The sequence below is a fragment of the Thunnus thynnus genome, chromosome 1 (assembly GCF_963924715.1).
Source record: "Thunnus thynnus chromosome 1, fThuThy2.1, whole genome shotgun sequence".
Lineage (NCBI taxonomy): Eukaryota > Metazoa > Chordata > Actinopteri > Scombriformes > Scombridae > Thunnus > Thunnus thynnus.
This window is the reverse complement of record NC_089517.1, coordinates 4,417,956-4,441,953: the sequence shown is the minus strand read 5'-3', so window position 1 is coordinate 4,441,953 and position 23,998 is coordinate 4,417,956. Positions and strand designations below refer to the sequence as shown.

Sequence of the window (23,998 nt, the reverse complement as noted above, 5' to 3'; positions counted from 1 at the left end):
GGAAAGATGATTTGGGTTAAAATGATCACTTTGTTAAGGTTAGAGAAACATGTGGTACAGGTTAAAGTTACTACTTCCTTGGAGTTAGGCCATCTTTGTCGCCATGGCTACAGTAATAATCACAGAGTTAAGGTTACAAGACAATTGTAACGCTGTTGGAAACAGGAAGTGAACAGCGGTCTCCTGTTGGGTTAACGCCTCCACCCAACCTTCTTCGTCTGAATGAGGAAATCTGTCAATTTTTATATACATCATCTGAACTGCACCACTTACCACGGCCACTAGATGGCAGACAACTATATGTCATTTTTGGGCGACTGATGTTACGACTAAGGAGGTAGCTCCCAGCCTGAAAAGTCAAGTCAACGCGGAAGTGCCTTAAACCTACATTTTCACTACATTTTCTGCAAAAAGAAGTCCAATTGTATGGAAGTCTGAGAAAATGACCCTACTTCTCTCTTGATTTATTACCTCAGTAAACACTTTCCTCATGAGTTTATGGTCTCAAACGCTAGTTTCAAGTCTTCTTCAATGCATAATGATGTTTTTGTATATTATGGCCCCATTTAGAGGGAAAAAGACAATAAAGCAGCGTATGCTTTAGGGTGTGGCTACTTTGTGGTTGACAATGTTGATTACGTAACGTAGCCATGGCTAGCCAGATTCACAGAGTATAGGCGTAGCTGCTGCTATTTCATGGCGTGTTTTAGTTCATGAAAGTTAATTGTAACATTTTGGTCTCCTAAAAAAGTCTTGTTCAGTGTTTGGTTGTGATAAAACATCCTCTAAGGAGTCAGATGTTCAGTTTTAGGCCTGTTTTTCACTAGTGAAAATTAACATTATCATCGTTAACCATAGATTGTAAATGCAACCAGGCTAGCAGCTAATGCTATGGTCAACTCAACCCTCTTGTCCAAATAAGGTCACTTCTGGCTCCAAAAATCAAACATGGCGACAGTCCATTCCAAGATGGTGGTCGTCAAATCGCTACACTCGAGACTTCAAAACGGCAGTTCACAAACCAATGAGTGACGTCACGGTGACTACGTCTATATTTTTTACAGTCTAAGGTTAAGAATTATTGTGTTGTTTTTCTTGGGAGGACAGTCTCAAAAAATAATGGTTTACAATGTATTTTCACTTTATTTTATCTTATGTTTAGTAATATTATCAAATAGGTTTTATTTTCCATATTATGTACATGTACATGTTTTTTTGTTCTTTTGTTGTAAAGCACTTTGAGCTGCATTTTTTGAATGAAAAGTGCTGTACAAATAAAGTTATTATTATTATTATTATTATTATTATTATTATTATTATTATTATTATTATTATTATTATTATTATTATCATTATTATTATTACTACTACTACTACAAGGGCCTTAATCCCATGCATGGAAAAAGCGTCTTTTGTAAATTTTGCCCTTGTCCCTGTTTCAACTGTTTGTGGTTTGACAAATGAATGCATCAATGAGTCATAGATGAATCTATCAAGAGTACAAATTGTGACCGGCTGTTAATATTTATGTATTCAACGACCCTAAAAAAATCAACTTCACTCAGATACGGTTAGATTCCAGGAGCCAGTCTCCTGATAGGGTGTAAGGCAAATAATCTGAGTCGTATAGCAAACCGATAAGGCAGCTGTGACATCTTCATTTTCACCTTAAGCTTCCTCAACTGGTGTAATATTTCATTATGACATGACCTTACAGCTGAGCGCTGTCACGCACTATCAGAACAAAACAAATGACTCTATCATAGCATAATAAAGGATGCAGTGTTTTCACGGGGCTGCCGTGTCTCACTTTGTCATTATCTTGTGCAGCGATTAGCTCAGAGGCCAGAGGTGGCCATGAGAAGATGTGAGGATGAGGACAAAAGTACAGAGAAAGAATAAAAATAAAGGGAAAATGAAAAGGTGACAGATGAGAACTTAGAGCAATAAAGACATAAAACAGATTAAAGACACACACACTTACACACACATACGCAAATCTATTTCTCTCCATATATCACATTTAACACTAATCTAAAAACATCACTCTCACTGACTTCAAAGAGTAACATGTAAAACTTTAAACCCACAGGGAGAACAGCAAATTGACTTTTAATAATAAAACTTGACTCTTTCACCTTTAATAAATGTGTCATTGCATTATACAGTGAATTTTGAGCGGCTCTTTCTGAAAAACCACCAAAAGGCTTTCATACTGTACAATGCTATGTATAATTATAAATGTGTTATATGTGGTTTACAACCTGCAGATGTATAAAGTATTTCATTCACACATGAACGTTCATGACTCCATATAGCATTTATGTGAATGTTTTTGCCGAGGTTAAAGGGGACCATAGACTGTATAAAAATATGGACGTAGTTACCGTGACGTCACCTGTTGGTTTCTGAAGAGTGGTTTTGAAGCTCAAAGCGAGCCGCTCTGGCCGTCGCCATCTTGGCAGTACGTGACTTTGCCTAACTCCCAGCCAATCAAAAATGGGCAAAGAGGCGGGGCCGAATGGCTGAAACAAGCCACCTAGCGGCTGGCGGACTTGTCACTCAAAGCAGCCACGTCCTTCATTATGCATAACTTTACGGCTTAATAAAATTTAAACGGGTGAGTTATAAAAAAATTCACCCCCCGTACAGTTGTCATGAAAGGAGAAATTAGCTATATAGACCAAAACCGTTGTTTGTACCAGGCTGTAAACATGTTTATTTCTGCTGTAAAGTTGGGCATTTTAACATGGGGGTCTATGGGGATTGACTCGCTTTTGGAGCCTCAAGTGGTCATTCAAGGAACTGCAGTTTTTGGTACTTCTGCATCGGCTTCATTTTTCTGCCCTTAAAGTTGCCGCTTGAGGGGGACCTATAATGCTTTTCCTTATCTTCAGTCATGTATATAATGTTACAATGTTGGATTTTCATATTAAATGTGGCCAAAGTGCCAAATAACGAGGCCAACATATGCAGAAGTACAAAAAGCACCGGCTTCAGACTTCTCTGAACGCTCAGTTTCTAAAGGTTTTTTCTACTTTCAGTCCAAGCTGATATCGACTTGTGACAGATTTCTTTATATGGTCACCTGCTTCACGCACAGTGAGCCAGTTCCACTAACATTATAGAATTTTTCCATTGTTTCAGGGGTAGTCACGCTTACCCATTTTTCAATTACACAGCAATGAGGACTGAGGGGCTGCATAAAAGGGCCAATATATGATAAATAAAGAGTCCAAAAATAAAAATATAGAGCTGGAAATGAGCATAATAGGTCCACATCTCTTTTGTAAAGTCTCTATCTGTATCACTTTTCATATTGAAGAAGGACACAGAAACACTTGCTTCAATAGAGGTCATTACACAGATAATACATCATCTGGCAGCATCTTGGCAACAGCATCCACGGACGGCTATGACTGTATCAAACCTTAACAACTGAGCTATCTCAACCTAATTCAACAGACGTGATGACACTTCCTGTTTCAGTGCTATCAGTATGTTTGACTGTCAGTCTTTGGACTATAAAAAATAAACCTGAGCATCTGAAAGAAGTTTAAACAGGGGAGACATAAAAACTTCCAGAAAGAAAGAACCAGACTGAGATTTTAACTGGATAATATTTGTAAAATATCTGCCAACCGGCACCTCAGAAGCTCACATATTTGACCAAGTATTGCGAACAGATGAGGTCTTTTTCTTCGTTTCTTGGTTTTTCTTTAAATGCAAAAACAAGAACACAGTATAAAGGAATATAAATCTGATAGCCAAGAACACACACACACATCCATCCTTCCACATATAGCAGCATGATATTATACAGATTGTATTTCCTAAGCAGTGGTAATTTGTCGATACTCCATGACAAGTAGATTAACACAAGTAAATAAGTATTCACCACAAAATATATCACCAAATCCAAATGTATACAAGACATAAAAAAATGAAAGACAGCCAAATAAGAATTTCTTCTTCCTACCAAGTTAACAATAATGTAGTGTCAGTGTCATTTCATGCTCTCAAACTGTTTACAACAACAAGTAGCAGTTTTACGAGGTGTTATGTGCAGGTTGCCAGGCAACCGGCGGATAGTGTAAATGGGGTCAGAGTGGCAATCTGTCCAAGCTGTACGCTGCCAAATGCATGCTGGGAAAGGTGGTAATTGTTCTTTCTCCCTGTTAAGAGGGGAGAAAATGATACCTCTTCCTACATCATAATTAATAGACACACACACACACACACACACACACACACGTTCACATAATTACAATGATTAAAAATAGTCATTTAAAAAGAAAACATAGAAACTATAAAAATGGCAACTGAAGCTATCACAATAAAACTCTGTATTGCTTAAAGAACGCATATCAGGCTTTTTGTGAGTTTCTGTTATAATGTTGGATATCTATGTTCTGGTAGCTGACCAATCAGAACAGAGTAGGCTCATCAGGAGGCGGGGCCTTAAAGAGACAGGAGCTAAAACAGCCTGTTTCAGACAGAGGCTGAACCGAGGGGCCGCATAAAGGACCAGTATGAGATAAATAACTGTAAATCATGCACAGATATTCCAGTAGAATAAAAATACAGACCTGGAAATGTGCACAATACGTCCCCTTTTAAAGCAAAACCGTCTTTATTATCATCTGAGGTTTATCAATCATCCCTTCCAGCTCATTTTGTGAGGATCACTTGTGCATCAGAGTATGAATACTGCATCATATATCAGGTAGGGATTGTGCAGGGAGAAGAGTCTTTAGCTCCTCCATCACTGAGATATGATGTGCTGCTTCTCTGGCTCTCTGTTTGTGCAACTGAGTCGTCTCGAACTCAGAAACAGACGGCTTTGACTTGCATAAATATGTGCACAAATTAAACATCACATAAATGAAAAAGGAATGTCTCTTTAGTTTCACTGCGTGCACACATGCACCGCAAGTTCATACACACTCACCTAATCCTGCGTCACACACAGTTTTCACAGCACTAGCTGTGTTTTAAGGCTATGGGGCATTGTCTAAAATCAGCAAAGCGCACCAAAAAAAGTGAAGTGCTGAGTTTTGAAAGTTGCAAAGAAGTATGCGGGCAGGAAGGAAAAGAGGGTAGAGTGGATGCAGGAGTTAAGAGCGTCCTCCGTAAAAAACAAGGTTTTATGGGTTTATGGTGCTTTAGCCACGGAGGGGTCATCCTCTCTAAATTTATGGTGGCAGTGTTTTAACATTTTACAGCTTTTTTCGTGCATTAGGAGAGGAATCCTTGCAGACACATGTACTTGGCACTGCACACTGAGTTAAGATTTATACTGGTGGAGGGGGAGACCGAGGAAGAGTCGCTGCCTGTATTTGCTCAGAAAAAATACACAGTGCAGGACCGGCGGCGAAATGTGCTTTAGTGTGGTCGAGGTGATGAGTATTTTGTTTGCACTCATTTTCATGAAGACATTAGAAACACTGTTCAACATTGAAAACATTAAAGAGTTAAATAATTTTGTTCAGTGAGTCTAAACACCTAAACGACAGAATACGTCGCTTGTTTGTGTCTTAAAACAACGAAGAATATGACAGTTCTGCCTCCTCTATGGTTAATGTTTGGTTAGTGAAGCTTAGTGTAAGTTCTCAGCTGATAGGGGCATTTACTCTTTTACTTAAACCAACCAGATTTTGCCACGATCTCTATCAGCCAATCATATCTCCGCTGTTATACATTAAATCTGTTCTCCTTCCTGTTGCTGTCAGCTGTCCTTTCAGTGCTAATCGTCGTGACCTTCCTCCAGCACATTCACCTCCAGCTTCATCACTTCCGGCGCCAGATCTGAGCTCATCAGAATCCGGGTCTCAGCGTTCTCTTCATTTATTACTACCTCCAGTGTCTAGACTCCATTAGTAGGTATCCTCCTTTATTCACGGCTTCACTACCCCCTTTAAAATAATTACAAATAATTGTTGACTCTAACGAATTCTCTCCTGATTGAACTACTTTGTTAAGGTTAGATTAGAGGACTGTCATGATCAAGGTTAGGGAAATGACTGCTGTTGGTTAAAGGAATAGTTCAACATTTTGGGAAATACGCTTATTTGCTTTCTTGCCACAAGTCATCTCTGTAAATATGACGCGAAAGTCAGAAGAAGGTTAGTTTAGCTTAGCATAATGACCTTTTGACCTCTGGCCACCGAAGACTGCCTGGTCCTAATTTTCGAGACTCTCCTCCCAAGAAAAACAACAAAATAGGTCGTAATGTCAGTCGGCCAAACGTAGAGATACATTTGAGTTTCTAACCACTGTCTCACATCTCCAACCACGAGTTGGGACAGTTTTTTAAATACTGTAACTAAAATCATCTCCTACAATAACACTGTGATTATTATTGTAGCCATGACATCAAATGTTGTCTAACTTTAAGGAAGTAAAATCTTTAACCCAAACCATCTTTCCCTAAACCTAACCAGACCTTAACCTTAATATTATTACATCATAATATATCATAACTGTTTAACAGTGATGTGTAACAGTTTTGGAAAATACAGACAAATGATGTCCTGCTGTTTACTGCCGATAGAGGCGCAAGATTCTGGAGTCACATGGTCAAAACACGTATTTGGTCGTTAATTCAGGAGGACTAGTTGAAATTCTCACAGTGTGACTGCTGCATCTACAAACCAACCAATCAGAAAACAACATGAAATGACCTGCGCAACATTTCTTAAGTACCATTTTTGAATAAAGTAAAAAAAAGGGAAAAACACACATGTCCTCGTTAATACAATGACTGAAAGGAAAAGAAGTTTGTTTGGGTGATATTTGTGTAAAATAAATGGCAGTTCAATCACAATATCTTCCCAAATTTTGCTGTAAGTTCACCCTTGAAAGCATTTCTATCACTGTTCTTGAGGAAAGCATTTTTTAAATTGTAGGTGAAAACAGTCTCTGTGCTCCTGCAACCACAAGCTTATAGTTTTATAGGTTTTACATCTATAAACCCAGGATTCAAAGTGGAACTATGTTTACAGAGAGTAATGAAAGTTAACCTGAGCACTGCGGTGTAAAAAAAACTTCTTCATAAATGTCTCGTTGGGATCTATCCAGCATATTTCTGGAAGGAGAGAGATGAAATGCCTTGCAAATATCGGCCCAGATTTTAATAAGAGAGCCAAAGACACATGCTCTTGTAATCCTAAAGGAGAGTTAATAAATCATTAAACCGGTGCCTAATCCTTTCATCCTGCGGATTGGAGCAGAAACAAGGAGGATTACATCAGCAACGGGTACAACAAGATTAATAGATATCAAATTAAATAATCACTACCTAATTCCAGCTATTGTCTCTGCATGCTAAAGCAGTGCTCAGTGCTCTTGAATCTCTTGATCTGCTGCTGCAGGGAGAATGAGAGTGGAGGTACGAACAGCAGCGCACACCTGGCACCATCCTCTGGTGTCTGATCTCCGTCTATAACTGTCGACAGGCCTGTTCACGACATCTCAGGGCAACCGGGGATGAAAATGAAGTTATTCTGAACAGAAAAAGAAGTTTTGATATTTCTCCGCTTGTGCTCTGGACGTAACATCACGTTCATAAGATCATAATAGTTCTGCACTTTTCTGTGTAAAATGACTACTTCAATAAGAGACTATGGGAGATATTTACTAAGGTTTTGTGCCTCTTTTGAGGTGCTAAGCAGGATTTCCTGTTTAGAAGCCCAAAATATGGGAGGAGGAAATGTAAATTTATACAAATATCGGCTTCGCCTGCAGCAGACTGACAACTGAAGCAGGAAATTGCGTCCGGAATTTAACAAAGCAGGTTTAAAATCTGCAGCTTTGTTTCTGCAGCGCGAACACACAAACGGACAGAGACACAGTTTTAAAGACACATTACAGAGTGACTTTAGAGGAGCTCAGCAACACAACACAAGACAAAAGAGACAGACACAACCTTTCTGTTTCCCTCAGGTCCGTCCTGCAAATGTTTCCTGACTTTCACAGCAGCTTCGGTCCTGATTCAAGCAGGTAGTTATAGTTATTAAGCAGAGTGTTTTATTATCTGTTTACAAAAAAGATCTTGTTAAAGGAATTTAAAAGTCTTACCAAAAACCTCCAACTGATTTTTCATAACTTATTCAATCACTGATCTTCAACCAATGTTCCAATATTCAACAGCAGAAAGCACTTCTGTTTGCCAGACATGCACAACGTGAGTCAAAACAGTCCGGCTTCAGCTCTTACTTGGCGACACTTTATGCAAATCGGATGAACTGCGGCTCATTTGCAGCTGTAGTTAGTAAAAAACAAGCTAAATGAAAAAAATTGCGCCCCTGACAGTAATTTGCGACAAGCTTATTAACCCATAAGAACCCGGATCTATTTCTCCTTAAAGGAAAATTATGGGTAATATAAAACAGATCAAATGGACCACAAGGAACACATTTCTGAATTATTTTTTTTTGAAATTCTACCTTCAGTGTCAAAGATCTGTAATGTCACATATATGTCATAACGATATTTCCCTAACTTGTTTTATATCAATTTGTTCAAGAAATGTGGTCAGAACAGGTTAAATGTAATACAGGACATCTTATTAAAGCATCAGAATTGTTAAATGGGTTGAAACTTACCTTTAATAACAAAAAAAACAAGCTTTTTAAAATTAGCTAGTTCTGTCACATTTGCTGACCGGGCACATTGCCATTTTGGAAGTGATGTCATGGGTACACAGATTCACACATTGTCACATGACTGCACCAGGATGTTCAGTAGATGTCACTTAGGGACTTCATGAGTTAAAGTCAAGGATAAATCTGTGTCACCATGGGTTCTTATGGGTTAAAAGTCCTAGTATGTTTCTGAATGATGAATCACACAAAGGAAATGTATTAATGTGTTGGGGATCTAACTGAATACAAAAACATTATTTAATTATATTTAATTAAAACTATTTGCACCACTGCTTCCAGGTGACTCTGTGAACAAAAACTACCAGCAGCCAAAGCAGCATGACAGAGTAAAAAAAAATTTATATTCCTCCATAGTAAATTTCATCAGTTTTCTCCAGATTTGTTGTTCATTGCAGGAAAAAAGTTTGACTGATGTTGTGAACAGCTTTCTCATTTTTCATCACAGACATTTCATTTATCTGTTTTATACACAACCTCCAGTTTCTGGAAGAAAAATCATGAAATATGGCTCAATGCAATTCAGTCCTGGACCATTAACAGCTTTTATTTAGACTCAGTTTAGTTTACAGTTTAGTTTCTTTCTTTTTTTGGAGCTGTGCATTCTTTATCATTCGATTAATTTCAGTCTATGGTTCAAATATGTTATTTTGCATATTTTCTCCAGTGTTTATCTGAATCCAGACATTATTGTGAAATAAACAGATACAGATAGCTTTCTGTTACACCCCTTCTATGTTTGTTATTTTGCATATTGACACAAAAATACAAATTATATATTAGACATATTGACTGTCAATGTATTTTCTGTGGTGTACTACACTATTTTATACAAGTGAGGATTACTGGATGTATGTTTTTGTTCTGGGACATGATTACAAATAACATATACATTCCAGCAGTAGTTTATATCAGATTTGCTGTGGAGATGTGACAGCAGAGGTTTCTGTGGGTGGAGGGTGACAGAGAGGTGAAAGGTTGAAGCGGGTTGACAGGTGACGAGGTCACAGACAGGCGAAGCTTCTCGGGTTCAACATTCAGAGAGCAGCGACACAAACAGCACTCAGCATCCAGGAGGAAAAAAAAAAAAGAATGAGTTGGACCGAGAATGAAAAAGGAGACAATTGAGGGAGAAATACTGACAAGAGATAAAATGGCCTCAGGCAGTGATGAAAAATAACAAAAGCTTTCCTGCGGCTGCAAGACGGGGAACATCAACTAAAGATGTGCTCAGTTTAGTCACCCTAAAAATTTAAAGCCTACATGTGCTACGTCCTGCAAATAATTACATGTTTATTTAAGAGACACAGACAAAACAGGAAATGAAAAACAGAAGCCTACAAAACAGCAAAGAGGGGGGAAAAAACCCCTCTAATCAAATTAGCAGCCCTGCCTTCTTCCTTCTTTTCTGCATGCGGAAGAGAAACCTTTCAATTAGCTCCTGCTGTGCATATCACACAACAAAAGACCTGTCCGAAGCCATTAACGTTAGCAAACCAGGCAGGCATCTTTTCATGGTAAAAATGGAAGAATTAGCTTCCGGCATTTGAGCTACTCAACCAGCGGGGGCACCAGACTGCGTGTATGTGTATGTGTGTGTGTGTGTGTGTGTGTGTGGTGGAGGTTGTGTCACACAATGGAGTCGATGGGTATTTGTCCGTGTCCCCCCAGAAGAATCTAATAAAGTTGTTTACAAGCAGATGTTGAATAAAGACACACAATGCGCTCCTCTTTAGCCTCCCCCCACCTCCCCAGGCAATCCCATTCACTTCCTCTCTTCAATAAGAAAAGGCAACACAGCGCTATAGAATTTACCATCTAGGGTGGATAATTGATTTCTTTTGCCGGATCGAGGAGGAGTCCACCAGCGTGAGATAAAGAGCAAGCGGGGTAGATGCTCCTCTTCTCCCCCTGCAAATGTTGAAATTGTTTCTGACAAGTTTGAAAGCTGATTTTGTGCTTTTTAAGTTCGACCTTCACACGTATATATTTTCAGCATCTCGCTTTTATTGGCATGTATCTGCTCGCATGTGGATGCTCAGACAGAAGAGGCACACTGAGGAACTTTTAGTATTATTATTAAGATTATTATAAACATTTCCAGTCTGTTTAAGGCTTCGTATGACCGCCTCCCGACCTCCTAACACCACTCCACCCTCAGCATGTTGAATTCAGCAGGTAGTCCAGCTCACTCTGGGCACTAAGGGGATTATTTTTCCCCAGAGATGTTTGGACATATCCATAAATAGCCAACGTGTATGAATCTTAGCTGGCTGGAGGCAAAATAAAAGCACAACAGATCTTAGGTGTCCTTTCAATATACGAACTATAGCAACCAAAACACTAATGTTTCCGGTGGACTCTGTGAAAATAACAGATTTTAATGAGAAAGCCATGTACTCCTCTCTAAAAGGCTGCTCCTTCCCTGTATGAGTGAGCATCATTCAAAAATATTACACTATAAACCCAGCAGGTATCAAATTACTCATTTGTGCACACAAATGAACAGAACATAACATTATTCAGTTTTGTTGATATGTGAGTAAATGTTTAAAGGTGTCTGTCCTTGTTCATCTTCCACATTTACAGTCTTTTTAGCATCAAATTCCCTCTTTGTGTTTCCTCAGAGAGTGTTTCCCTCTTGAGCTGGAAGTATAGTAACCAAAAGAGGAACTTTGGCACTAAAAAGACTAAGGAGTAGGGATGTGCAGAGATCCCAGTATTTGTATTTGTATCTGTATTTGTTGAGGCAGCAAAATTATTTCTATCTGTATTTGTATTCGAATAAAAGTGGAAAGAGGCTTAAAAATCCTGTTTTTGTTTTTATTGCACTTTTAATTTCAGAAAATTATTATGATTACTGAGCTAAACCCATAGTAGCTACTAGGGGTGTGCCCGAATACAAATACATTATTCGGCAAAGCACAAATAGTGGGTTTTATACAAATATTTGTTTCATACAAAATGTAATGTGTAGGGAGGAACTTCAAAGGCGATTCTTGCTTTGCACTTTTCATTTATTGCCCATTTTTTACAACCTCACTTTGCTTGTGTCAGTAGCTCAACTTTATCTCTGGGGAACATCCCCAACAAATAATTTTTAAAATATTTGTATGAAACAAATATTCGTATAAAACCCCACTATTTGTGCTTTGCCGAATATTGTATTTGTATTCGTATTCAGGCACACCCCTACTAAGGAGGACTGTGGATTTTGTCCTCCATCACTTACATTGTAAGTGCATTATGAAGGGATCCTCGAATGGTCAGTATGAACAGGAGGAATGATTACAGCAAGAAAAAAAAAACATGTTTCAATGTTCATTTGGCCACCTGACGAGTTTAAAAGAGACTTGAATAATTATGAACTTTTCCTGTACATAAAACTGTGCAGATACATATTAGTGTTTTGTCTCTCAGACCAAATGGATCCAACCCAGACACCAGAGAATGAAGTTACATTCACTTCATCTGCTGATACGGTGAATGCGGAAAAATATCACAGACATCTTTTGTCTTCATCTCTTTACAGAAATATAAAAGGTCTCTTATACTGGAAAATAAAAGGCAACAGAAGAAGAAGCACTCAATGACCCAAGAAGACAACTCTGTTCTAACATCACATCTCCAGAATAAAGCTGAAATCTTTCCGTTAAGAGAGATATCGTCCACAGTAACTCTATATTAGCAGATGTTTCGTGCTTGCAGCTTTCCTTCTGTTTACGTTTATTTCAAAGCTTTCTGTGGTCAAACTTAAATGGAATCGCTTTGTAACAGAGCCGGACTGATCTAACTTTGACAGCTCTAACAGCAGCAGATATAGATATCAGCCTGGGCACAGAGTGAAAAGATAACGACAGAGATTGAATCACTGTTCCACCAGATACACTGCAATTTTAACAAGCCCGCATACTTCTTGTGTATCAAGTGGGGAAAAAAAAGTTTGAAAATAACAATGCAGATGACAGGAAAAAATGATTTTGTTTGTTGCGGAGACGTTATGCAGAGCTCACGTTCCCCCTGTGGAGGGAATATTTCACATCCACCTGTATTCTGGAGATTGTGCCTGATGATAAACAACAATGGTGGATATGTTTTTATTGCCATTTGATCAAACATGCATTATATAAAAAACACCCTTACTTCACATACATAAGACAAGAGCAATGTGTATTAACTTTATTAGATTGTATTAGACACCGTTCACAGTTGTAAAGGACTTTGAAAAGCTTCCGTGACCTCCAGCAGCACAAGATAAAGTATTTAACTAGACTACAGTATCAAAGTGGTCATAAGACACGGTTGTTATATTAAACGCTGATCAAATTTTGGATTACTACTTCTTCTAGAGAGACGACGATGAGATGAGAAATTGCAGCTGTACAAAAAGATTCATCTCACAAGAGAGAAATAAAACCATATTTCTTCACACAAAATATTTGATTTTACTTTTTCTTTTTTTAAATAATTCCCCTTTCATGTGAAACACTGGATTGTTTCAGGCTGTCTCGCCTTTAAAAAAATATTTCACCAAAACATTTTGAAGGCAGAAAATCACTTTGGTTGCTGTTCACAGCTCATAACATATTAAACCTGTGACAAAGAACCACACAGGGACTCTTCTTCATTTTGAAGGGACACAGAGGCCCATAGCTAAAGCAGCATAGGCGTTGCTGCCTTGGGGTTTTCATCAGGTTTGTTTTTCAAAGTCTTGCTGGCCCGTCATGTGCTCCCTCAGGTCAGGCCACCAAACTCTCTGAGCGACGCCTTGAACCCCAACTTGTCTTTTTATCCGGAGGACTGTGTCTGGGCTGGAAGGTGCCATTGTTGCACTTTATTTTAGTGTGAGTTCATATTCGAAGTTTTAGGACTGGAGGTGCTATTGTTGCACATTTTTGAGGGGCTCCGATTTAAATCTATTGGGGCTCCAATCTAAAATCTTGCCTAGGGCACCGACATAATCAGGGCCGGATCATGGCCACTGAGATTCATCGGTTCTGCTTGGCTGGCACGTCTGGGTATCTCTGACGCAGGTGTTCTAAATAAATGTACCTGTATTTAACCATAGGTAGCATAGCAACAGTTTTCAGCTGTGTTTTCCTTATATTTCAGTTGCCCTTCAAACCATCAACCAACACCATGTTTGCTGTAGTCATTTCTATACTCGTTTCTCTTCCTCCTCTCAGTTGTTTTGCTATATTTTGAGGTAATGTAAGGTGATCTGTATCACTGCTGGACATCATCTTGGTAAAAAAGATGTGTCTTGAGATGCACGTTTCTCTATTCTTGTTGTTTGACTGTGTTTATAATTTGAGAAGACATAACATAATATGTGTGTAGGGATGAAACCGGATTTTGGATAGATGAGAACCGATGCATTTCGGCTTGTGGCCTTCATCAGGGTCATCATAAACCACATTACAAACATGATGACCCTGATGAAGGCCACGAGCCGAAACGCGTCGGTCAACTAATAAAGTTGTTCTTTATACTACAAGTGTTGCTGGAGTTCTCATCTCTCCAGACTTCTTTCCCTTCTCCATGCACCTTAGAAGTAGGTGTTGTGCCGGAGACTCTGCATGAAACCGGACTTTAAAATCAGAGTTTATAACTCCTGTAATCTGTCATATCCAGTCATCCTTGTGAAACTCAAAAATGCAACAAACTCCAGCGCCATATGATGCATGACGATAAACTCACACCCACTGTTTCAGCTCGTCAGGATTCACCACTGTCCTATTTCCCAGCATCTATGGACATCAATTCTGATCAATTTTATTATCATTCTTTCCCAGATTGGCACATCCCGTCTATCCTGACTACTTTGTCTGTCCGTATTACCTCATTTGCACCTGACATAAGTACCCCGTTTACACTGCGATCTGTATCTAGGTAAATACATGCTGCGTCTCAAATCGCTTCACTTCTGTACTTACACTTAACGTTTTGAGTGCATAAGTGCGTTCACACTGAGAAGTATGGAAAAATGCAGTGCACTGTGAGTATCTGGATGGTGGACTCAAAACGGTCAAAAAGTTGAGTGTGGAACTATGGACACTTCTCGCCCTCAACGGTCGCCATCTTGGCTACGTAGCGGAAGGGGAGGGACCACTTTTCAAATGTTGTAACTACGGTGAACATCGCCACATTATACAAATTTAAGTTATACATGTGTTTTTAGCACTAAGCACTATACTGTTGTCGGATACAAGCCATCAGTATGTTTTTTGGGTTAATTTAGCAGTCTGTAATGACTTGGTAGCACGAACAATAACGTCAATGCTAACGCTAGCTAATGCTAATTTGCGATCGTCATTTCCGTTATATCCGTTACATGAATGAACGACATACAATGACATATGGCAGTTTGTTATAAAGTAGCAGCCACTCTATAACCTTATTTCTAAACCAATCTTCATCTTGTTGTGTGTTACAATAATCATTTTATCACATATTTGTATAAATATCTGTTTAGCTGAACTCATCCAAGTGCTACTTACGAACACACAGGTCTCCGCTTTCATAGAAGCCCGGGCAGCACTGAGAGCGTCGCCTGTACATGGTCCTCACACCTCTCCTGTAGGCTGTCTTATAGCTGATCCTGCACACACACACACACACACACACACACACACACACACACACACACACACACACACACACACACATAAATGAAGAAAAGACTGCTTCACCTGCTCATCACCTCACCTTAGTGAAGTTAAACTGAACCACTTCAGTAAGGTTAAGACCAAAGTGACACCTCTTCAAGTCTTCTTTTCATTAAAATAGTACATTTAAGTTTAAAAGAGCAATTCACATGTTATCATGTTATTCAGAATATAATAACATTCAAAAAACGTCTTCAAATCATTACACTTCTAAAAAAAGGCGACACACTTAAATATAGAAGAGAGTTTCTCCCACTCACTCAAGGACTATGATGTTTTCTGACATTTCAGCTTAAGATCAATGACTCAGCTCTTAGCTGGAGGAGCTAAACTGGTGGCTATAAAGCTTAATGTGGTCATTAAAGCCGATACGCCGACGGTCGCTCATCAAAATGACCACATCAGATAGAGCTGAATTGCCGTTGTTAGGTAGTAGACTGACTGCCTGTGTCTGAGTTTGACTTACTGTACGAGACGTGAGCTTCAGACTCATCAGTGAGATAAAGAAGAAAGGATCTGATTTTATAGTCCAGACTAGTGCAGGAACAGTTAAGACTTTAAATTTAAAAATTTAAAATGACAATATGTCATTTATCAAGTAAAAAAGCCAAAAGTTTGTTGGTTTCAGCTTCTCAAATGTAAGAATTTGCTACTATTTTGTGGATTAATTGATTAATCTACACTATTCAGGGCTGCAACTAACAATTATTTTCACTATTGATTAATCTGATGATTATTTTCTAAATGATATCATTATGTCTATAAAATGATACAGAAAAAAATGTCTCTTATAACTTCTTAGAGTCCATGGTGACATCTTTAAATATCTGGTTTTGTCTGATCAACAGTTCAAAACATAAAGAAATTCACTAAAACAATTATTTGTTTGCACAGGAGGAAGCAGAGATGATAAACTGGAGTTTATTTAGAACCATAGAACCACCATTTTATTTTCTTTGTGTATAAGATGATGATCAAACATCACATCTATTACACTGATTGCATTTATCTCCCCTCTCTCTGATTATTTATATTATTTAACCTCGTGCTGCTGTGGACATTATGTCAATGTTACTGAAAGACCCAACATAGTAAACCTGATACCGAGACATTTACTGAAAGGTGACTCTTATTCAAACATGAGTTTCAATAAGCTGTAAGATGTAAAATTGCCAAATAATTTACATAATGAAGTGAACATCTGACAGCGGCGTTTGTGTCGTTGCGGGATCTAAAAGGTTTCTCCGTATGTTCGTACCAAGCAGCAACCTCCGGGGCTGTAAAATGAAGCCGATGCGGAAGTGCCAAAAACTGCAGTTCCTCGAACGGCCACTTGAGGCTCCAAAAGCGCGTCATTCCCCATAGACCCCCATGTTAAAATGTCCAACTTTACAGCAGAAATAAACATGTTTACAGCCTGGTACAAAAAACGGTTTTGGTCTCTGTAGCTAATTTCTCCTTTCATGACAACTGTAAGGTGGTGAATTTTTTTATAACTCACCCGTTTAAATTTTATTAAGCTGTAAAGTTATGCATAATGAAGGACATGGCTGCTTTGAGTGACAGGTCCGCCAGCCGCTAGGTGGCTTGTTTCAGCCATTCGGCCCGCCTCTTTGCCCATTTTTGATTGGCTGGGAGTTAGGCAGAGTCACGTACTGCCAAGATGGCGACGGCCGGAGCGGCTCGCTTTGAGCTTCAAAACCGCTCTTCAGAAACCAACGGGTGACGTCACGGTAACTACGTCCATATTTTTATACAGTCTATGGTTCGTACCTGTGTCTGGTGCATTTGAACCAGTTGAGGATGTCGGTGCAGCGGGTGTAGTAGACCTGGTCGAACGGATGAGCGTAGGACTCCTGGACAGTCACTGCATAGCTAGACGGACAGGAAACACAACAAAGTGTTAAAAAGATGCTTAGAAAGTTTTATGAAGACCATGTTCTATTTCTAATCTTGAAAAAAAAAATATTGTAATTGTGAAATTAACAAAACAGCCTCCTGCACTCCAATATCAAAGCCAAGGTTTTTTCCATTTATTTTCAAGGTCTTGTTGAAAACTTAAAACAGAACGATATTGTTGTGGAGCAGAACAGCTAAACATCACTTATTTTTCTAATGCAGCTATAAAGTCAATAACGTTTTCCTTTTAAAACTGATCATCAGGATGTGAAGTATTGATCCCAGGATAGAAAGCCAAGGCACAACGTGTCCTTGCGGTGCTATTTTTTTTAAATATGAAAAATGTTTCAAGTCGATCGATTGTTTCTGAGAACTTTGAAAGCTTTACTTTATTTCCCTAAAAACAAAAAACTTTCAGGATTTCCAAGAATCCTGACAAACAATAATAAACACCTGACACAGAGTTTGTTCTCAGTGTGTTTCCCTTTGTGCTGAATAAAGGTTACAGAACTGAGTCTAACCTTCAGTAAAAACTGTCATCAGATCATAATATCCATTTCTACAATTCCTACTGATTACACAGAGAGATTATCGATCACAGCACCTGCACTCGTGTCGCTCTCATCAGAAAGGACACGGTGCTTTTTACTCAGCGTAGCACTGAGTGGTGAGACCACTCAAGCAGTCACATTAGCATCACTGTGAATTTATGGTTTCAGTATGTCCCCAGGAGTAAACCTTTTCCTTTTTGCTTTTGATTATTGGCAAACCCCCTCACCCTTGATTTGTGACAGGGAGTCCATTAGTTCACCGCAGCGTTTTTGAGTGGTGTTATTTCATTCTGAATATGGAGAGAAGAGGCTGAATTTTTTTGTTGGAACTGACCTCTCCCAGTGGCTGCACACGTTGGGGTCGTCCGGGTTGAGGGACGACGCCAGAGAGATGAAGCTGAACAGGTTGAGCCACAGCAGGGCTTGGGGGGAAACCCCACCGGCCCCCATTGTGCTCTTCCCTCCGTCCTTTTGGGAAGCAGAAAGAACAGAGTAGAACAGTAAGATTTCACCTTTAAAAGGCTGCTGTGTGCAGTGAATCAGAAAAAAAGATATAAATATTACCACTAAAAAATACACTGTCATAAGCTGCAGAGCTGCAACAATTAGACAGTTAATTAAAGGATTTTCTGTTTTTCTTATTGTCAACAAATCTCAAATCTTGCACTGATCTACTAACAAGTATCGTGTGTGTATCCAAAGCCTGATATATCTTATTCCTCCGTTGTTGTCCAGAAACTATTAAAAACACATCAGTGAGCCACACTGCGTGACATGTTCCTCGTCCCTGCAGAGCGTGGTTACTTTAGGTTGATTAGAAACGGCTCCAAAGACTGATAACAAGTCAAGTTCAAGTAAAGTTTTCACTCTCTGTAAAGTATTTCTGTGACAGGAAGAGGCCACCACTGTGCTAGCTTGTTGTGCTACGTATCAAAAAGCCCTGACACGTGGTCGCTGTTATTAGTCTTTGGAGCCGTTTCTAAAGGAACTAAAGTAACCAAACTCTCCAGGGACAAGGAACACGTTCAACAGCACAGTGGAATAAGATATATCAGCCTTTGTTTTGTTGGTTTGGCTCTGCATGAGATTTGTTGACAATAAGAAAACTCACATGCCAAATCCTTTAAATTTTAATGACATCTGTATTTATTTGTCTTCAACAAACATTTGCATGCAAACTTAAAGTAGTAAAAGAGAAAACGCCCCCCTCTCTGTTTAGGTTTAGCATGTGGAAAGAAACAAAAATGTTCAGTATAAAGTTAGTGATATTGCAAAAACCAGTAAAGAAGGAAAAATTACAGTAATTCACAAGAGCACAGAGCAGATCATTGATAAAAAATGAATCAGTGGAACTAATGACAACATTTTTAGAGCAGCAATTTTAAAAACAGTATCAGCAGGTTGTGTTGCTGTCGGTGGGTAATGTCATCATATAAAAAAGCAACAGGATGCAACTCTGCTGTAAAAATAGAGATTTCCACAGGCTGAATGCACGTCATAAGAAAAGAGCGGTGAAAAGTTAAAATGTCTTGTACTTTATGCAAATAAATAGCAGAGGCCACGGGTGCACCGCTGAGAATGCCAGTCAGCAAACGTGGCTCTGCAAGCAACAATTCAATGTGCCTGACACAACAAATCTTGTTTCCACAGAAATCATTCTCTGCTTTACATAAAGGTTAGCTACGACAGTAAAGGCAGCAGTGGGGAATCATCAGTCTTTACTGAAGCTGTCAATTTTTTTTTTTTTTTTCCCTCAAAATGGGTAAAACTGCTGAATTTCAATGAGAATTTGAGATGTTGATGTTTGGCTTCACAGATGTTGTTATTGCCACCTTTAAGGCAATAGTGCAAGGGGAGAATTTAAAGCAATGCAGATGGAAATTTCCAACAAAATTATTACCAAAACAGCCCCGACAGAATGAATGTCTCCATTGAGCCGCCTACATCGTCAAAACATTTTCACAATGAATGTTTCCTGGGAGTGTTGTTGACGGCGACTGTGGGCATGACAGTGACATAAGACTCGACAGGGGACCTATTCCTCACGCCGTCGGGCCATTTCAGCACCGCACACACTTGACAGCCCCTGGAAAATCACCGTGATGATGAATAAAACCCCTGAGTGACAGACGTGGTACGAGCCAAAACTCTCCCTCCCTCACTGTCCTGTAAAGGGACGACGTCGTGATGTTCGTTTGCGGACGAGCGGCGGAGCGTTCTCGTTAGATATGAGCGAGGCCGTGAGGAGAAGTTTTTTCTTACAGGTTTAAGAGAAGCTATGTGGAGACGGTGGTTATAATTCAGGCGAGGCAGCGAGGCGGCCTTGACGAGATGAATCGACAGTGATGACTGAAGCTTAAACAACTGTATTGACAAAATTGCGATAATTATGTGGTAAATGTGGGAGAGACAGACACGCGTGTTGGGTCATTCTTTTGTTATACATCTATTTAGTAGGGATGTGCAGAGAGTCCAGTATATGTATTTGTATCTGTATTTGTTGAGGCAGCAAAATTATTTGTATTTGTATTCGAATAAAAGTGGAAAGAGGCTTAAAAATACTGTTTTTGTATTTATTACGCTTTTAATTTTAGAATATTATTTACAATAAGTGTTCATGAATAAACTACCTTACGAAGGAGGTCCCCACACCAGGTCTGGAACTGGAGTCTCCCAGATCATAGACGACTGCGTTGATTACTGAGCTAAAACTTTACTCATCGACTCATTGCAGACAGACCTCTACCTATTTATACACCAGTAACACAGAGACAGCACAGCATGTAACATGTAGAAGAACTTCAAAGGTGATTCTTGCTTTGCGCTTTTCATTTATTGCCTATTTTTTACAACCTAACTTTGTGGAAAGGAGAAGGGGAACAACAGGTTATGGAGAGTCCCTTGAGACTTACCCCTGATAGATGTAACAGTGGAGCAGAGGAGAGACACTGAGATAACGATGTAACCGACCTGCAAACTGGTATTAAACCCACTATTTGTGCTTTGCCGAATAATGTATTTGTATTGGGGCACACCCCTACTATTTAGGTGTAAAAAATTGGACAATTTTGTGAAATAAGCCCAATAACAAAATACCAAATATGTATTTCCTACATGAAAAGCAAGAGGATTATTTAACCTCAGCAGGAAAGCAAAATAAAGCTTTTGTGATGAAACCTGAGCAAACACTCAGGATGTCAGAGCAGGACACATTTACACTACCAAATGTTTTTATTGAAATTTACCTGATTTAATGTCTCAAGGTACTCAACACATAAACAACTAGAGATTAAAGATAAAAAGAAATCTTTTTGTTTGATCTAAGTCTTTGACTCATCACTGTCTAGACCTTTTGCAGATATAACAGCCGACACACACGTGACGTTCTTCCTACAATGGAAACCGAATATTGTTGGGAAAGTTCTTCCCATTTGACCGTCTTGTTCTTTTCTTCTAAGATAGTTCTGACAGCCTGGAGGTTTGTTTTGGATCATTATTTTGCTGGAGGATGAACTCCTGACCAGCTAGCTGTAGACCAGAGGGGACTGCATGGCTCTGCAGGATGCTGTGGTCGCCCTTTTGGTCCAGTGTGCCAGTCACCAACTCTGGATCCAGCAAAAGAGCCGCAGACCATCACACTTCCTCCTCCGTGCTTTATACAGACAGATGGTTTGGAAACAATCAGCTAAATCTGATGCCTGTAGGAATTATTTGCATCAACTTTCAAGGCTTTATTTGCTTCTATTGCTGCAGAAAAGCTGTGAGTTGATGTAAAAAAAAGTTATTTTTTTCCATTTTTGGTCATCTAAATGTTTTTTTTTCCCTCTGACAGTTTACCTTTGTACCATTTAAGGTTATTCACTGGACTTAAACTGCTTAAATATTAATAAAAACTGGAAAAGTGGAGTTGTTATAATACTTTTTGTATATCGATGGCCGAAGAGCAAAACCTCCTTTTTTGAGAAAACTTGTTGTTTTCTTGCAGAATGCTATTTGTTAAGGATACCCAATACATAATACACTGTTTGTGGTATTGTTTACAGTATGTTTGTATGGTTATTACAGTATTGTTAACACATAATATAGTAATATAGTCCAAAAACAGTGAATTATGTATTGGGTATCCTTAACAAATAGCATTCTGCAAGAAAACAACAAGTTTTTCTTTAGTTTTGTCAAAAAAAGCGCATTTTTCAGATAAGAGGTTTTGCTCTTCGGCTATCGATATGTTTCATTCTGGAGTGCACAATACAAACAACGTATTCTGTCGTTTAATTTGAAAGACTTGTTGATTGAAACCTAATGTAATTAAGGAGCAAACATGTTACTTTGAGATACAAACTGTAGCTTACCTTAAGCAAATATTAGTGATGATGAGTGGTAATCTGAGGTGAAACTGAACTGTATCACAAGAAAGACGTCCAGTGGATGAAGACGGTGAGACTGGACCTCAGGATACCTGTGTTTAAGACAGAGAAGAAGAATAAATATATTTATCACTCAGATGGACAGCCATGAACAAGGAGAAGTATGATTTTCACAGCCCTACAGCTCCTGATCAATAACTCTCAGCAATTACACATGGCGCGATGCCGTTGTCTCGTGAGTAACACGGTGCAGATTTTCAGCTTTACCCTTAATATTGTTGCACTGCAACAACGTCTTAATCATCACCTTCTAGTTAGATGCACCTGAGGACACCAAAACTGCAGCGAATTCACTTCCTCAAATTAATTCAATTTCAGCACATACAGGTAGATGCTTCCATCTGATATTCTCTAGGATTAAACAGAGAGATAATTCAGACCCATCAAACATTCAGTCAGCACTGATTATACCTGAGCTCTGCCATATTTTATCACTGCAGTTCATGGAAAGTAAAAAAGAAATAAAAAAAACAGCTTTGAGGTGGTTAATGTGTGTGTGTTCCAGTGTGTGACTGGTACATTTCTGTTGCATGTGTAGGCTTTTTGTTCAGTGGCTGCTGTTTCTCATAAGCAGCAAGTCACAGCGACAGAAAATCAATAAAAACATTGTTATTGTTAGTCAAACAATATTTCCCCGGCACTGATGAATGTCTCAGCATCGGAGGGGGGGGGGGGTTAGCAGGGGGGAGAGCTGTCAGACAGTGAGCTTAACCAGAGCTGCCGAGATGTGATGCAGACACTGGTACGATGGGGTTACGGGGGAAGAGGATGTGATGCATTATAAAGTACTGGTGAAAAAGACAGACATACTCTCAAGCCGAAGTAACTCTATTAAAAATGGACTGACAGGACACAATCAGATCAGAGGTTTCAGTCTGTGGTAAGGATTAAAACTGAGATAGTGTTTTTGCCGACAATTTTTTTGTGAAATCAAATCAGTTCTTTGCACAATTAGGCTGCTTCTGGCAAACATTACGACCCTCCATGTCCGCTTGAATCACTTTCCACAGATTTTTCCATTAATCTTGATGGTTGCACAGTTCCTCAGAGCCTTACTATTCAGAATCTGGGGATAGTATTTGATCCCTTTTTTTTTACCTCTGAGCCAAACATCGAGTATATTACGAGAACTGCCTCCTTTCACCTTGGTAACTTTGCCAAAATACATTCTCCGTTTTATCCAGTTTAGACGCTGAAATCCTTGTACATGGCTTTGCAACATCCAGAATCGATTACTGTAGCGCACTTGTCTCTGGCCTTCCTAAAACAGCAACAACAGGTCTTCAGTTGGTTCAAAACACAGCTGCCAGAGTCCTCACAAGTTGGATCTTACTGTATAACCCATCCTGATGTCTTTGCATTGGCTGCCTCCTTCTTACTTACTTATATCTTTCTTAAATGAGCGGACTCCTGCGTGTGTCTGCAGCCTTATTACTCCGTATTAGGGATGTGCAGAGATCCCAGTATTTGTATTTGTATCTGTATTTGTTGGGGGGCAGCAAAAATTATTTGTATCTGTATTTGTATTCGAATAAAAGTGGAAAGAGGCTTAAAAATTGTTTAAAAACTGTTTTTGTTTTTATTACACTTTTAATTTTAGAAAATTATTATGATTACTGAGCTAAAACTTTACTCATTGCCTCATTGCAGTCAGACCTATCTATTTGTACACCCATAACACAGAGACAGCACACCGTGTAACGTGTCGGGAGGAACTTCAAAGGTGATTCTTGCTTTGCAATATTGCTTTGTGGAAAGGAGAAGGGGGACAACAGGTTATAGAGAGTCTT

At 39.1% G+C, this 23,998-nt stretch overlaps 1 protein-coding gene across 2 annotated transcripts in view; it reads right to left on the bottom strand.

Moving 5' to 3' along the window:
- Positions 1-23,998, bottom strand: part of LOC137190552 (multiple epidermal growth factor-like domains protein 11) — a 174,238-nt gene that overhangs the window by 111,451 nt on the left and 38,789 nt on the right. For both annotated transcript variants that reach the window (XM_067600130.1, XM_067600182.1), the window contains exons 2-5: positions 22,134-22,240; positions 18,116-18,249; positions 17,105-17,206; positions 15,164-15,264 (exon numbers count right to left, since the gene is read on the bottom strand). In XM_067600130.1, coding sequence (XP_067456231.1) covers positions 15,164-15,264; positions 17,105-17,206; positions 18,116-18,231 — 319 coding nt within the window. In that variant the 5' untranslated portion in view covers positions 18,232-18,249; positions 22,134-22,240. The remainder of the gene's footprint in view (positions 1-15,163; positions 15,265-17,104; positions 17,207-18,115; positions 18,250-22,133; positions 22,241-23,998) is intronic.